This window comes from Diceros bicornis, chromosome 31 (assembly GCF_020826845.1).
Source record: "Diceros bicornis minor isolate mBicDic1 chromosome 31, mDicBic1.mat.cur, whole genome shotgun sequence".
NCBI lineage: Eukaryota > Metazoa > Chordata > Mammalia > Perissodactyla > Rhinocerotidae > Diceros > Diceros bicornis.
Genome location: NC_080770.1, coordinates 20,729,923 through 20,744,948, shown reverse-complemented (window position 1 = coordinate 20,744,948; position 15,026 = coordinate 20,729,923). Strand labels below are relative to the sequence as shown.

The following is a 15,026-nucleotide window of genomic DNA, read 5'->3' as shown; positions in this document are numbered from 1 at the left end:
GGGTAGGAGTGAGTCAGCTGCAGAATGAAGCTTTGGTATAATAAGAGGCAGTAAAAACTGGTGAAAAGTGCATGAACCATGAGGGAGATCTAGGCTGGAATCTTGGTCTGGCACTTATTAGCTGTGAGAGTCGCTATAAAGGTGAAATAAAAAACAAATGTGAGCAGAAGTCCATCCCTACAGCTCCACAAGTGGCTGTTGTTATTTTTCTCCTCCTTTGCAAACTTAGTGTTTCAATACTGAGCCCAAGATTTTTGGAGTATTCTGCCTACTATTAAAGTTATAATTTTGGAAGTGGCTTTACATAAATTATAAAATTATAATTCTATATTATTAAATTCTTCAAGAATCAGTTTTCTCTTTATAACTCTGGATCCTTTCAATAGGTACTAATATCAATTTAGTCATGCCCATCTACCAGAAATGATAGCTTTAAGAGAAATTTAATTAAGTGTTTAACATTGTAATTTTTCATTATCTTATTTATCCAAAGCAAAATTAATTCCACTGCAGTGTTGAAAATGGTATTGTGGTGATCTGTGTGTTTTTTTGTTTTGTTTTTTTATTAACAGATCATACAATACACAAAACTCCTTTATCCTGTAATCCAGACACTTAGTGCACAGAGAAAAAATCATAATCACAGTGTAATACATTGGATTTAATCTGATAGAAAAATGTTTAAGGACATATTAATAATCACAAAATATTTATTACATGTACCAAAAGAATGAAATATCTAGTTCAAGGCTCTGGTCAACTGTGATTTTCAGTGATTTGGTTATAATATTAGTGTTGTGGCCCAATATTTGCTAATTTTAAAAAACAAATACAAGATGACAACAGTTCACTTATAAGGACACCCTAAATTTATACCAAAAATTGACATATTTAAAGGAAATACTTTAAATATTCATTGTTTCGCATATTTAATTAATCTGCCTGGGTTTGTGTTATTGTGTCTGCTGTCTTATTTAAATTTAATACTATTTGAAAGAGGAGTCAACTTGGGAAGAAAAGCCTAATCGCAGATGTGGCTTTTAATTATGGAGCTGAGTGAGGAGCAAACTTTTAGATTCCAAATGCTGTGTAATTTTGTTTTTACCACGTTACCATTGACCTGATGGCAAGAATTGTGTTGGGCTTGAACTTTTTCTTGTGACTCCTAATTGCATTAAAACACATTGATTTCACTATATTCATCAAAGTTTGTTTTTGGTTTCCTTTATTTTTATTTTTATCTTATCTACATAAACTCTTGTCTGAATCTCCCAATGGTTAATATTCATGTGATCCCTCCCCTTGGCATTTTTAAAATAAGAAAGATGTATTGGGGGTTTTCCAATCAATTCATTACGAATTTTTCTAATGAAATGATATATTTCTAAATGTTGTGCAGTATTAGACCCACTCAAAAATATTCAGTTAATTAGAGTAAGTGGTTTGAATACCCTAACTTGTTTTGTTGTAGCTGTTATTTCCAGTACATAGGACTCAACCTACATTCTGCATTCTCTGATGTCTCAAGTGAGTATTTCTTGTTTTCCCTGATTTTAATCTTTCCAATAATTCTATGAAAATATTTTCTCCTGATATTGACAATTCCTCTAAGGAATCCTGACTTTATCTTTCCCAGAAGATTGTTGGTCTGTGCTTTCTTCTCCTTCCATCACTATTTCCAATCCAAATAACTCTTTCTCTTACTGGTGGGATCCACGCCAGTGTATTGAAACTGGAGTTGGCTGAAATTATGAATTTAAATAGTGTACAGAATATTATTTGCAGCAGATTATACGTCTTCAAGACTGACAAATTTTCTATGAGTGGATACATTAAAAATAAAATAAAGAGCTGTAATAAATAACTAGAGTAAAATCTATCCTCAAGCTAGTATTACATTTTGGACTAATAATGGAACTTTGAATTTAGGTTCAGCTAACACTGTGACTCCTAATTTGATTAACCATGGGACTACACAGGAATGATTTTTTTCTGCATGTTCTAATATTAAATTTTTGCTAATTTTTTTTGCTCAAATGCTAAATCTAGGAGCAAAGATTGTTTTTTGTTGTTATATTTTTAATTACTGATCTTTATGAACTTATTTGTTACTTTTAGATAATAATTACCTAGTTGTTATTTCACTGAATCCAAAATCAACAATATTTCATCAAATGTAGTACTCTAATAGGCAAATCATATATTTTTTTTATTTTTTCTATAATTCATTTTAACCACAGGATTTTGAGAAAGTATAAAAACATAGATTATCAAGAATTTAGATTTCCAAAAACAATGCAAATGACCAAATATTTACCCAAAAAGGACAAAATAATGCTAAGTATTTGAAAAACATATTAAAGGAAACAAGTTGTCATAAAATTTTATATAACATCATAATCCATCTTCAAAAAAATCTTCATTAGTTCCTTTCAGAATAACCTAATGGAGTTGGAAAATTTTTAGAGATTAACTCATAAAATATTACAATTCAGTAGGCTGTTAGTCTGTCAAACTAATCTAATACGACATATTCTATTGTGGGAGATCAAAATTGGCCACCCTGAAATACATCTCTTTTTTTTTCTTTTTGTGAGGAAGATCAGCCCTGAGCTAACATCCGTGCCAATCCTCCTCTTTTTGCTGAGGAAGACTGGCCCTGAGCTAACATCCATGTTGATCTTCCTCCACTTTATGTGAGAGGCCACCACAGCGTGGCCTGACAAGTAGTGCCTCAGTGCGAACCGGGGATGCGAACCCAGGCCACCAGCAGCAGAGTGCATGCACTTAACCACTGCACTGTGGGGACCACCCCTGAAATATATCTCTTTACCTTGATTATTTTCTCTGATAAACATTTAACCTCCCCCACTAACTGCCTAAAGGAATTTAACTCTGGGTATGGACAGACTGGCAGGGTCCTCTCTAAGCACATTCTTATCAAAGTTCTGTTTGCCAAAACATTTACATTTGTAAAGCTATCTCCCTCTTTGTACTGGGAAGTGGGGGGGATGGCCTTGTCTCTGTAGAAACACTTATCAGCATGGAAGGAGAGGACTTAAATCTACATACTTTTGATTACTGTGATTTCTGTCTCTCCGGCCACATTCTCTACAGGTGGCCCTGCAAAGAATTGTCTGACAAACATTTACATTTCCCTCTCCATGTGAACTGTCTTCTTCCCCTCTGAAATCCCAAACCTCTACCACCCCCAACACTCTCCTTTGTCTTTAGCTGAAGATGGTGTTTAAGATGAGACTCCCTGCTATTGTATTAGAAACTTAGTTTCCCTGGTTTCTCCCATGTATACATGTTATCAAACTTGGTATTATTTTCTCCTGCTAACCTGTCTTTTAATTATTTGGCCAGCCATAAGAACCTTAAGGGAAAGGACAAAGGGGGACTCTCCCTCTTCCCCGACACTATATTTAAAGTTATTTTCAAAATTAGCTTTATTAACATAATTAGCCCTTCAATGTTTATTCTATTATTTTGAAATAAACATTAATGTCATAATTATATAACAAAATATTTTTAGCTAGTCACTGTGTTTTAACATGATTTAATAGAAAAATAGCTAGTAAAATTCATTGTTAATTAACCATTTGACTTGATGATTTTAGAAATGACTTGAGTTGAGCCAGTGAGTTAAAACTCAAATCTTCCATTTGATTCTGTAGTGACTGGCATCAACCTTTGACCCATCATCTTGTTACTGTCTCCTGAAATGCAGCTAGGAAACTATGCATTGCCAAGACATAAATATGAGGACATAGTTCACTTTCTCTGAGTCACAATATTGCTGATTTTTGTCATAGCAGTATGGATTATAATTTTAGAAATATCTTCAAGTTTGTTCAATATGAAGTGTCAACATGAAGAATGTCACTGAAGTTACTATATTTGTACTGAAGGGCTTCACAGACAAGCTTGAACTGCAAACCATCTTATTCTGCCTGTTTCTGACAATTTACCTGTTTACTCTGATGGGAAATTTGGGACTGGTTGTATTGGTCATTGGGGATTCCTGGCTCCACAACCCTATGTACTATTTTCTGAGTGTGTTATCATCCTTGGATGCCTGCTATTCCTCAGTTGTGACCCCAAAAATGTTGGTAAATTTCCTATTGGAAAATAAAGCCATTTCATTTCTTGGATGTGCAGCCCAGATGTTTCTCTTTATTACTTTTGGGACTACAGAATGCTTTCTCTTGGCTGCAATGGCATATGATCGCTATGTAGCAATCTACAACCCTCTGCTGTATTCAGTTAACATGTCACCCAGAGTTTATGTGCCACTCATTATTGCTTCCTATCTTTGTGGCATTTTGAATGCTTCAGTGCACACAGGGGCTGCATTTAGCCTAAGCTTCTGTGCATCTAATGAAATTAAACATGTCTTCTGTGACGTCCCTCCTGTCCTCGCCATTTCTTGTTCTGACACGCACACAAACCAGCTTCTAGTCTCCTACTTTACAGGCGTTATTGAGACAGTCACTATTCTGGTTGTTCTGGTCTCCTACGGTTTCATTCTCTTGGCCATTCTGAGGATGCATTCTCCTGAAGGGAGACGAAAAGTCTTTTCTACATGTGGTTCTCACCTAACTGGAGTGTCAATTTACTATGGAACAATCTTCTGCATGTATGTGAGACCAAGTTCCAGCTACTCTTTGGACCATGACATGATAGTGTCAACATTTTACAGCATTGTGATTCCCATGCTGAATCCCATCATCTACAGCTTAAGGAACAAAGATGTAAAAGAGGCAATGATTAGATTGATTGGTAAAATTGAGGGTATCAATAAAATATATTTTGCACACTAACCATTAAATTGAAATAAATTAAGAGTGATGTTCATTGTCTCCATATCAAGAAGTTATAATAAAAATGTTTTGTTTTAGTTTATTAGTGCCTTTCTATTCTTCTTAGTGATTTTTAGATAAAAATCATAGTCATACCTCCACCTACACAGTTTCCATGTATGAGGAAAAATTGTATCATCTATTTCCTTCTTACTTAATTCATCCTCAGATATACACAAACAAATATGTACACACATATGTACAAATATGCTGATACAGCTTGTGTAATTTTGTCTGTGCTGCCATAACAAAGTATCACAGACTAGTGGCTTAAAAAAGGGAAGTTTATTTCTCACTGTTCTAGAATGTAAAAATGTCACATCAAGGCAATGGCAGGGTTGATTTCTTCTGAGGCCTTGCTCCTTGGCTTGTAGATGGCAGTGATCCCCCTGTGTCTTCACCTGTTCTTTACTCTTTTGAGTGTCAATGTCCTAATATCTTCTTCATATAAAGATACCAGTGATATTGGATTAGGGGCCATGCTAAAGCCCTCATTTTAACTTAATTACCTTCACAAACACCTTATCTCCTAACACAGTCACATTCTGAGGTACAAGGATTAGGATTTCAATATATGAATATTGGTATATATTATATGAGTCTACCTTAAGGGTCACCCTTAAAAGAAAGGATTCAAAACCTCTCACAATGGGATGGAATCTTTGATTAATATACAGAAACTTCTAAAAAAGACAAAGTTATTTAAAAAAAACAGCTGTAAAAGTTCCTACAGTAAAAGGAAAAAAAATCTTTAGTAAATATTTTTGGCCATCTGAGCAGATCCAGCTGCTAGAAAAATAGTTTGGATCTAACTATTCTTCTGAGTTTTGTACCTGAGACCTGGTTAAAATTTTGAAGATCTCTGTGTTTATCTGTCTCTATATGTGTTTGTCTGCCTCTGGATGGTGCAGTTTCTAAAGGAGCTCTATTTAATTGGTTTGGAGTAATCACTTTCATAAGTTATTTCTGAATGTAATAGAGTTAGCCCAGATGTCTTTCAAGTTAACATGATATAAAATGATCTTTGATAAACAAAAGGCTGTTTAAATTTGTTAGTTTAATTGAAATAAATATGTTTTCGGAGTTATCAACATTGGATATGATGCAGACATGTTATCTCTGTTACAAAATTTGTCATCAAAAGTAAGTGACAGAAGGTTTGTACAAGTAAAACCCTCAGGAGTTTTGTGCATGGTCAAGTTGGCTCTTTAATTGTCACCCTGTTTAAATGGATAGCTCAATGTTGCTTCATGAAACCTACGATATTATATTGGTAAACATTATCAATATAGGGGTTTTAAAATTGTATAACATTCCTAAAATTCAGATCTGTCCTGGTTATCAGTCACAATTTTGGTTATCTTAAAGTTTTGTACATCACAGAAATAACCAAGTTTCTTTGTCAAATATCATTTTTAAAAAATCTTTTGTTATTTACAGACAGTTATTGTTTTAATCTAGATGCTATTGCAAAATATGTTTCATCTTCATAAAAATTCAAGGAAAAGACTCTGGCACTCTAATGTACAGTTTTGTGCTAAACTTTCAGATCATAGAACTGAACTGGGTAAGAAATTACAAAATTCTAACTGAGAAACTGAGGACTTCATGAAACTGCTAACAGAAGATTAAAATCAAGAATCAACTGCACGAGACTGAATAAACTGATAAGGATAATTATAATTTGTATAACTTTTTGTTTAAATATTTATGAATTTTTTTAATGTTCTGTTTTTCCAGGTTTAAGAAAAAAATTTTCTCTTTTCTCTTAAGGAACCATGACTTATAGCAATTAGCAGTAAGCAGAACTTATAGCAGTAAGCAGAATTGAGGCATTTATTTTTTTCTCCCTACCTGATCTCTCTAGAATTTGGAAACTCTCAGTAAGTGAATGCTCTTATTTCATGGCGATATAGTTATTTACATAAGTTCAATAAAAATCTGTTCTTCTTATAGCAGGACACAATTGGAAACATCAGTTATATTAACAAAGCTTTGATCGGAACAGCATATTTGAGAAAAAACATATACAGGCTCAGATATGAGCAGACAGCTTTTGAGGAATAAAGATTGGAGTTTATGGAATAAAGCCACCTGGAAATATTGGCCTGGTACCTTGTTTACAGCATTCCCAAACAGCAACCTTACAGATAAGTAAGGAAGGTCACTTATCTGGCAGGTGCCTGGAACCTCAATACTTTTGGGAACCTCAAAAGAAGAGAGGAATTCACCCAGATCTGTAGGTATTACAGGCAAGTCTGAAGACAAGTCCTTGGCTTGGCTTTCCTGGCCTTGAGAGGCCTTTGAAGTTCAGAGATCCCTTATAAAAAGTTTCAGCAAAGCAGATTTAAAAGAGCCTATATGATCAGTTGCTATCCTTGCTGTACTTATGCAAATAATCATGCCAAGTTTATTAAAACTAGACTTATTTTACAAAGCAATGAGTCTTAATTTGGCTATCTTTGGTAAAAATGAGGGTGATTTAAGAGAGAAAAATTATGTTTCAACAGAAAGTATAGTACACATTTGTGGATATTAGATCCTAGCTCTGTTAATTGTCTTTGAGGTCTTGTTTTCTATCTGTAAATTGGACTGGATCCTAAATTCTTCTCATCCCCAGAGGTATCAGGTCCAGACTGATTTTCAGGACTGTTTTCTTGGATTCTCCAAGGGATTAAGTCTATTTTTCAGGGACTGTTAAAATTTGGGTTGTCTATCCTTCTTATCCTTTTGGTCAGATACTTAATGTGCCTTTAGATGTTGTTCCAAACTGTTAAACAAGGTACAAAAGTTCTAATAATACAAAATGTCCACGTGAAACCAGGAACTAAAAATATATGCAAATGAGTGCTAAACAGTCTCATTCCTCTAACCCGGACCTAAGCCCCAATTCAGCGAGAAGTAGCTAGACCAGTCATTGCCCAGAATCCTTCAAGATTGAGGAATGAACATAAAATAGGGGGGAAATTGATACCGGCCCTGATATCAGTTCCCCTACATTAAACCCAGAATATAGGGGTTAAAGTTACAATCACATGTAAATATTGGTTTTTTAAACCTTTGTGTCCCTGAACTTCACAAGGCAGATAGCAGTTACAAATTGTTAAAAGCCCAGGTGGACTCAAGCTGGGCTCACACTGAAGTTTTGGCTAATTACCAGTTCTTGAGGTTTGTTACAGGGAAACTGATATCAAGAAACTAAAGTTTCTCAGACCTCAGCTCCTTGGCTTCCTGGCGCCAGAATCCACCACCCACCACGAAGACAGAGACGGTTGAAGGACACACACCTGTGATTCTCTTATCTCACCATCCTCCTCCCTGCCAGCAGCCTCACAAGGCCAAACACAGGCTGATGGGAAAGCGCTGATCAGCAAGGCCACAGGCTCCCCCTCCCTACAAGCAGCTACATTCCTCACAACTTTTAAAACCCTTTGTCTCCCAGCTTTCAGGGAGACTGGACAAATTTGAAAACTCTCATCTCCTGGCTGACGTCACCTGAAATAAAAACTCTTTCCTTGCCATAAACCTGGCATTTGTTTTATTTGGCCCCTCTTGTGTGGCGGGTAAAGAACGTGGGTATGTGTCTGGTAACAATTCTTCTAGTCATCAAAAATTTAATACTGCTAAGACAGGGTCAACCTATTTGACAATAGGTAACCTAGAAAGGTAAGCCAAATGAGAGACTATTGGTAATTTTCAACATAAATGCCACCTCTATAGGCATGGTGATTGCAAAATTACCAGAAACAAGTTTTTCTTGCTCAATATTTTCCCAACATTGAAACAATTTTGTTTACATTTAATGTCGTTTATGATTTCAGGGCTATTCTTGTACCATTTATTGTCATGGCAGAAACCAAAGTCTGACCAGAGATTTTAAATCTCTTTTGATTTAATGATGATGTAGTTTCATTCCTTAGATCATTATGGTTTAAACTATGCTTCTTAAATATATATTTTTTTCTCTCTCTCTCCTGGACGATTCTAGTGTCAATGCAAAATAACCAATAACCTTTCTATAGATAAGAGAAATAAGGTGAGTTTACTTGAGCCAGAGTTAGGATTATAACCTGGGAAGGCCTTAGAAAGTGTTCTGGAGAAGCATGGTTTTCAGTACACTCTTATACCTTTTTAGAACAAAGAACGTACATTAAACACATCCAGGACACATTTCATCAAAATTTCAAAGAGGTATCCAGTTGCAAATTAGCAGCTCAAAGTGACCCTGATGTCAGGAAAGGGACTAATCAGGGTCTTATCAATAGGGCATTACTAATAGGCCATAGAAGGGGAAGTATGCATTCTTACCTTAAGAAAGTGTATTTTTTACTTTAATGGTTAAGCAGATGTACAATGCATGTTTGATAGGCTATAAGTCAGGCTTTTTAGTTCAAGCTGAATCAGTTGTGAACCCGAATATTTACCCCATATACCTCAATATGTGAGAATCTCTTGTCACTAGGTTTTTTTTTTCTTTCTTTCTTCTTTGACTCATGAAACAATGGCTCTTTTTTCTTTTTGGAATAGATGCTGTTCAAAATTTTTTGCTTTCTAATTTATTAATTGTTATCTAAGTTTTATCTTTTTATTTCCCCTACTTTATTAGGTTTGTGAGGGAGGAAAAATAATTTTTCCTTTATCCTCCTAGGTTCTTGACTGAGATCCCCCTATGATAAAAAACAGATAAATGGGAGAAAAACAAAAAGAAGTTTAATAATATTTATACCTCCTATATATGTGGGAGTTATCCAGGAAAACTGAGTAATTCCCCAAAATGACCCAAGCCACTGCCTTAAATATCATCTCCAACTAAAGACAAAAGAAGATATTGGGGGTGCAGTTATGAGAGATTGCCAGGAAAAGCACAGTAAACAGGGGCATGGTCTTATGCAGATTTAAGTTGATAAGAGTTTCTAGAGATTTAGTCATCCTCCTCTTCCAGTACTGAGAGGGAGACACCCTTACAAATGGAGATTTGCCTTATAAATGTCTCCTACAATAGGGTAACTTCTACTAGGTTTTCAGAGCTTCTCCTGTGTCTACTATTTCTTAAAATAAACAAGCTCAAGATAATCCTTATGCCAAAGAGGCATATTTTGGAGTGGCAAATTCAGCTTCTCTACAGGCTGAAGTCACTGTTTTTTCCTCTAATGCCTAGTAATAACTGCTTGTTTTTTGGTACCTGTTTAATAATACAGGAATTTAATATTTGCATTATTCATCTGAGTGTTGTTTTCCTTTTAATACATGTGCAGCGACATTAATTATTCCTATTGTGGCACATTATACAGATATTCTAAAGTTAATTTTTTAATTTTCTATTTGACTAAAAATAATTTAAAGTTATTTTTTAAATTTTATGTTTTTAATTTTAAAGCTAAAATATATTTTTTACCTTATAAATATTAATTTTGAAATGTATTGTAGTCAGAAAATGTGACTCCTGTAAGTTAAATTTTGTAAATTGATTGAAAGTTATGGATTAATTATAATGAACTAGTACAAACAACTTATAGATGCTATGACAGATTCAAATATTGATAAGCAAGTCTGGCCTCATCAATTATAGGATTTATAGACTATAAGTTCTCTGCAGGGGAAGTGTAATCAGTACATAGCCATCTGCAACCCTTTGTTGTACACAGTCATCATGTCCCAGCGGGTCTGTGGGCAGCTGGTGGTGGGACCCTATGCCATGGGCTTTCTATGTGCTATTATCCATGAGACCTTCATATTTCACTTACCTTTCCGTGGTCCACATGGGGTCAACCACTTTTTCTGTGACATTCTCCCTCTTCTCTCCTTGGTGTGTGCTGACACTCAGAACAATAAGTTGGTTCTTTTCATCATGGCTGGATTAATAGGAATACCCAGTGCCCTGATCATCCTGCTGTACCGTGTTCATATCCTCAAAACCATATGGAATATCCAGTCTGCTGATAGGAGAGGAAAAGCTTTCTCTACCTGCTCTTCACACTTGTCTGCTGTGGCCATCTTGCGTGGTACCCTTGTCTTCTTACTTACAGGCCAAGTCAAATTCATCTCAGGACATTAATAAAGTGGTTTCTGCATTCTATACCCATTGATTCCCATGTTGAACTCTCTCATTTATAGCCTGAGTAACACAAATGTAAAAGATACATTTAGGAGGACATCTGTTAGGAACAATTTCTTGCTGTGTAAGTAATTCAGAGGACAGCTCTTGTCATTGTACAGGTGGAGCAGCTAAAGTGTGTACTAAGAAGAGAACTGGACTTGGTCTAAAGAGATGTCAGTTTAAACCTGTCTCCTCTAATTATCAAGAGGATTAAGAGCATATAAATCCTACACCATTTCTGGTTGTCATTGTCTTAATTAGTAAAATGAGTGTAATGAACTCAATGCCATCTAAATTACTTTCTTCTCTCAAGTTCTATGATTTTAACAAGGTGTCCAAACTCCTATAAATGCCATCTTTTCACATAGTGGCCAAAAAATAAACAAACAAAAAAGAGCATCCTAGCAATGATATCCCTGGTTTTCCAGTTTTGCCTTCTAGGCACTTTCTCCCTTGAGTTCAATTACCTGGAAGACTTTTCAACTCAGTACTTTATAATGATAACACAAGTTTTGATAAAAATAGTTGAGCACAAAAGGTGGAATGAAATTTTGCCCTTTATAAACAAAAAATTAGAATGCCTAGATGGAAAATTCCAAGGGAGTAAACATCATGTGTGTTTTGAACACAGGTTAATACACAACACATTATAACAGCACCTGACACATTGTAAGTTTTCAGGAAATAACAATTAAATGAATGAGTGAATAAAACAAACAGAATACATATAGTGACCTTAAGTCATAAACATAATCTCTCCTAACAAATGGGAAACAGATGTGCTTTAGGGATATATCTCTCTTCCAGTTTTATCTGGAAAATTTCTTTCACTAGTCTTCTGCTCATTGATGTCTTTTCAACCCATAGTGATTTAAGACCCACATCATTCCTCATAGAAATGATCCCTTCCTAGGTTTATCATTTCTCATTCTCTCCATCTGTAATTGCTTCTAGTTTACAGTCTCCACATATTCTTGACAATTTTGATTTCAACTCCTCTAGCTATGGTTGGTACTAATTGGTTATTCTGTTGCTGCATGGGATTTTGAAACTAAAGATGTTTGCTCTTTCTTCCACTTTTCAAAATGCTGGCCATGGCCATCCCCGTCCCCAAACTACTGTTTGTTCTTCTCTCCTTTCTTTTCATTTCTTTTCCTCTTTCCCTCTTTCCTTTCTCCTTCCTTCTGTTCCTTCCTGCTCCCTTCCCTTCTTCTTTTTTTTTTTTTTTTGCTTTTTTCATGAGATTGATGTAGGAGAGATTATGTAGATTGCCCTTGATTTTGGAGGGAATGTATCACATCTAAGTTGAGTCCTCCTCAAATAGCAGAAATAATTGGCCCCATTTGCCTTCTTCATGTTACACTCTCCTGCATCTTTTTGTCAAAGAACAGTTTTGTTTTGTTTTTTCCTTTCCTGTCTACTTGGCGGGCCCTATAGTTTCTTACTAAATGGTTCATCACTAAATGTCAATACCCTCATTTTTATAACGGGTTCCTTCTTCATTGACACTGGCCTCCTTCTCAGGAAATTCACTTGCATCCTATGGCTGTTTGCTTTAGTGCATGTTGATTTGTAGGCTGGCTATGTCTAGGAAGAACTGGTTAGTACTTTTATCCAGCTTTTAAATGAATTTTTGCTTTCTTCTGTATCAGGGCCACACTTAAGGCTTTCTGTTTTCTTATAGTGCATAGAGTGGTAATAAATGTATAATATTAAACTTATTTATACACTATTTCATTTATTGAGACAAATAGTAATTTTTCAGGGAAAAGGAGTGGGGTATATTCTAAGCGCCATAACAAGAGGATGCAGGCTACAACATTTGTCTAATCCATCCTTTGAACGGGACCCAAGCAAGTTCAGGTGATTGTTGATGAATAGTTCATCTGTCCTGTTTCTTAGGAGGCTGATAGTGTGATTTGAAGAGGCTTTTCTAGACTCTGATACACAGGCTGACACATTGGACACACATGGAGACTAAAATATTTCCATGGCAGTGATGCTGAGATTTTAACCATGTCAAATGTTTTTATTTCTTTAACTGTTTTGTTCACTAATGTATCCCATGTACTCAGAACACTGCCTGATACATCATGGATAATCAGTATTTATGTATTGACTTAATGAATACGAATGGGACATATGGAGTAAAATATAACTTACGATGTTCCTCTTAAGTACATATGCAATCTCCTTCCACTTGTGTCCCCTTCATTGCTGTGACAGCAAGGGAGGAAAAAGGGAAAGGTTTTCTGGATCAACTTTCCCAGATTTCCTAGCTTTTCATCAACAACTTATTATGTCCAGCATTTGGATGATCATTTAGACCAGGAAATCTCTGATATTTCCAGACATCACAGCCATCATATTGTGCTACTTGAATTCTCTGACTTCTTGAATTCTAGGCATGATACTTCATACCTGTTAAGTTCCAGTGATCACCAATTTCCGAAATAAGAATTGTAAAATTGTGGTGAATGACAGAAGATACTCTCTACCATAAAACTAAATTTCTTATCACGACACTAGTTGTCACGTTAGCAGCATAGAAAAAAAAAAAATCAATGTAATGGAAAGGAATATCTAGAAACAGATAGATGAGTACTTTTGGAATTTGTGGTAAATTGGCACTTCAAATGTTTTCAGTGTTCTTGTATAGGAAATTCACACCAATCAAGAACCATTGGAATGATAACTATGAAGGGAGAATCATCCTATCAGATATCAAATATAACATAACATTTTAGTAATTAGAAATGAGACAGTGAATTCCTTATTATGAACTGTGGTGGCAGAATAGTAGTGAAGGATTTTGTTATATTTCAAGTAAATACTAGGAGAAAATGGAAGAATAAAAGATTTATGTTCTTTCAGTTCAATCATCCATTCCCGTTTTCTGGTGGTTCAGCAACATCTACTGACATCACTTGTCTGGAGTCCTATTATCCCCATAGTTCTCAGCTAAGTTTTGTAGTTCTGTAACACTGTCTCCTACAGCCAGACCTAGTCTAGAGAGGAGAGCTACCACTAATCGTTGTTAGTGATATTGGTGCCCTTCTAACCAGCATATTCCTATGGTCTTTATAAATGGTGTACCCTCTAGGACATTTCTTGGAAAATAGTCGTCTTGAAGGGCTTCCAACTGTAAACTCTAGATTTCTCATGTCCCTAATCCATTTCTACACTGTCTACCATAGTGATTTGGTCAACATAAGTCATCAGGCTTTCCATACATCCATTCAAGTAGAGAATTAAATCATCTCCTAGTGTCCTTATCTGGGTGTTAAATCTCCTATCTTGGGAGAGTCTTCACAACTAAAAATTCTTTCTTATTTCAATTTTATGTTGGGGTCCCCTTGACCAAGGACTCTCAGAATCCAGTCCTACACAAACACCCTTGTCTCCTAATACAGCTAGCTAGTAATTGCAAATCCTCTGGGGATATAGGTTTTTCACACCCTTATCAAATCCAGGACCTCCTATTTGAGTATACTGTGACTTAACCTCAATTATAGGTCTAGTGGCCTGAGGAGGTGAGAGAGTTCTCTGAAGAGAAGGCATGTTGCCTTAGAGAGAGAGACTTCTACATTTTCTTATAGCTTGGAGGAATACTAGCTCTTAGTGGTGAGGGGCAGGCCATGTCTGCAGGCTTAGGGGGTTCTGAGATGTCAATATTCTCAGTGGCATCCACTCAGATATCTCCATTCTAAGTGTTAGGATCCCAGGACCAGACCTTGGTGTAGCAGACTTGCCTTGTTTGGCCACTTAACTACCTATGAAATTCAGGCACTATTATTATTAAATCTTGAACTTAGTCCTTGGTCTTTTCCCACCTCACATAAAAGGAAAATGAGAATTTCATTTTATGTAACCAAAGAGGGGCCCTGGCTTTCACATTTGGCTTCAATTGCTAGTTACTCTCCCTCTACTGTAGACCATCAATGGCTTATCAATAGCCATACAACTCCATTATCCTGATAGCTACTACTCAATTCATATGTCTCAAATATCTGATACATTTTACTTTCATTATTAGTGCAACCCCTCTACTGGTATATCCTCTC

General features: G+C 35.7%; 1 protein-coding gene and 1 pseudogene across 1 annotated transcript; both read left to right on the top strand.

The window, feature by feature from the left end:
• Positions 1 to 3,860: 3,860 nt before the first annotated feature.
• Positions 3,861 to 4,826, top strand: LOC131395763 (olfactory receptor 5T2-like). Its single transcript, XM_058527591.1, has one exon. The coding sequence runs from the start codon at positions 3,876 to 3,878 to the stop codon at positions 4,824 to 4,826; it is 951 nt and encodes a 316-aa protein (XP_058383574.1). The 5' UTR covers positions 3,861 to 3,875.
• A 1,279-nt stretch (positions 4,827 to 6,105) lies between these two features.
• Positions 6,106 to 11,052, top strand: LOC131395427 (olfactory receptor 5G25-like; annotated as a pseudogene).
• Positions 11,053 to 15,026: the final 3,974 nt, after the last annotated feature.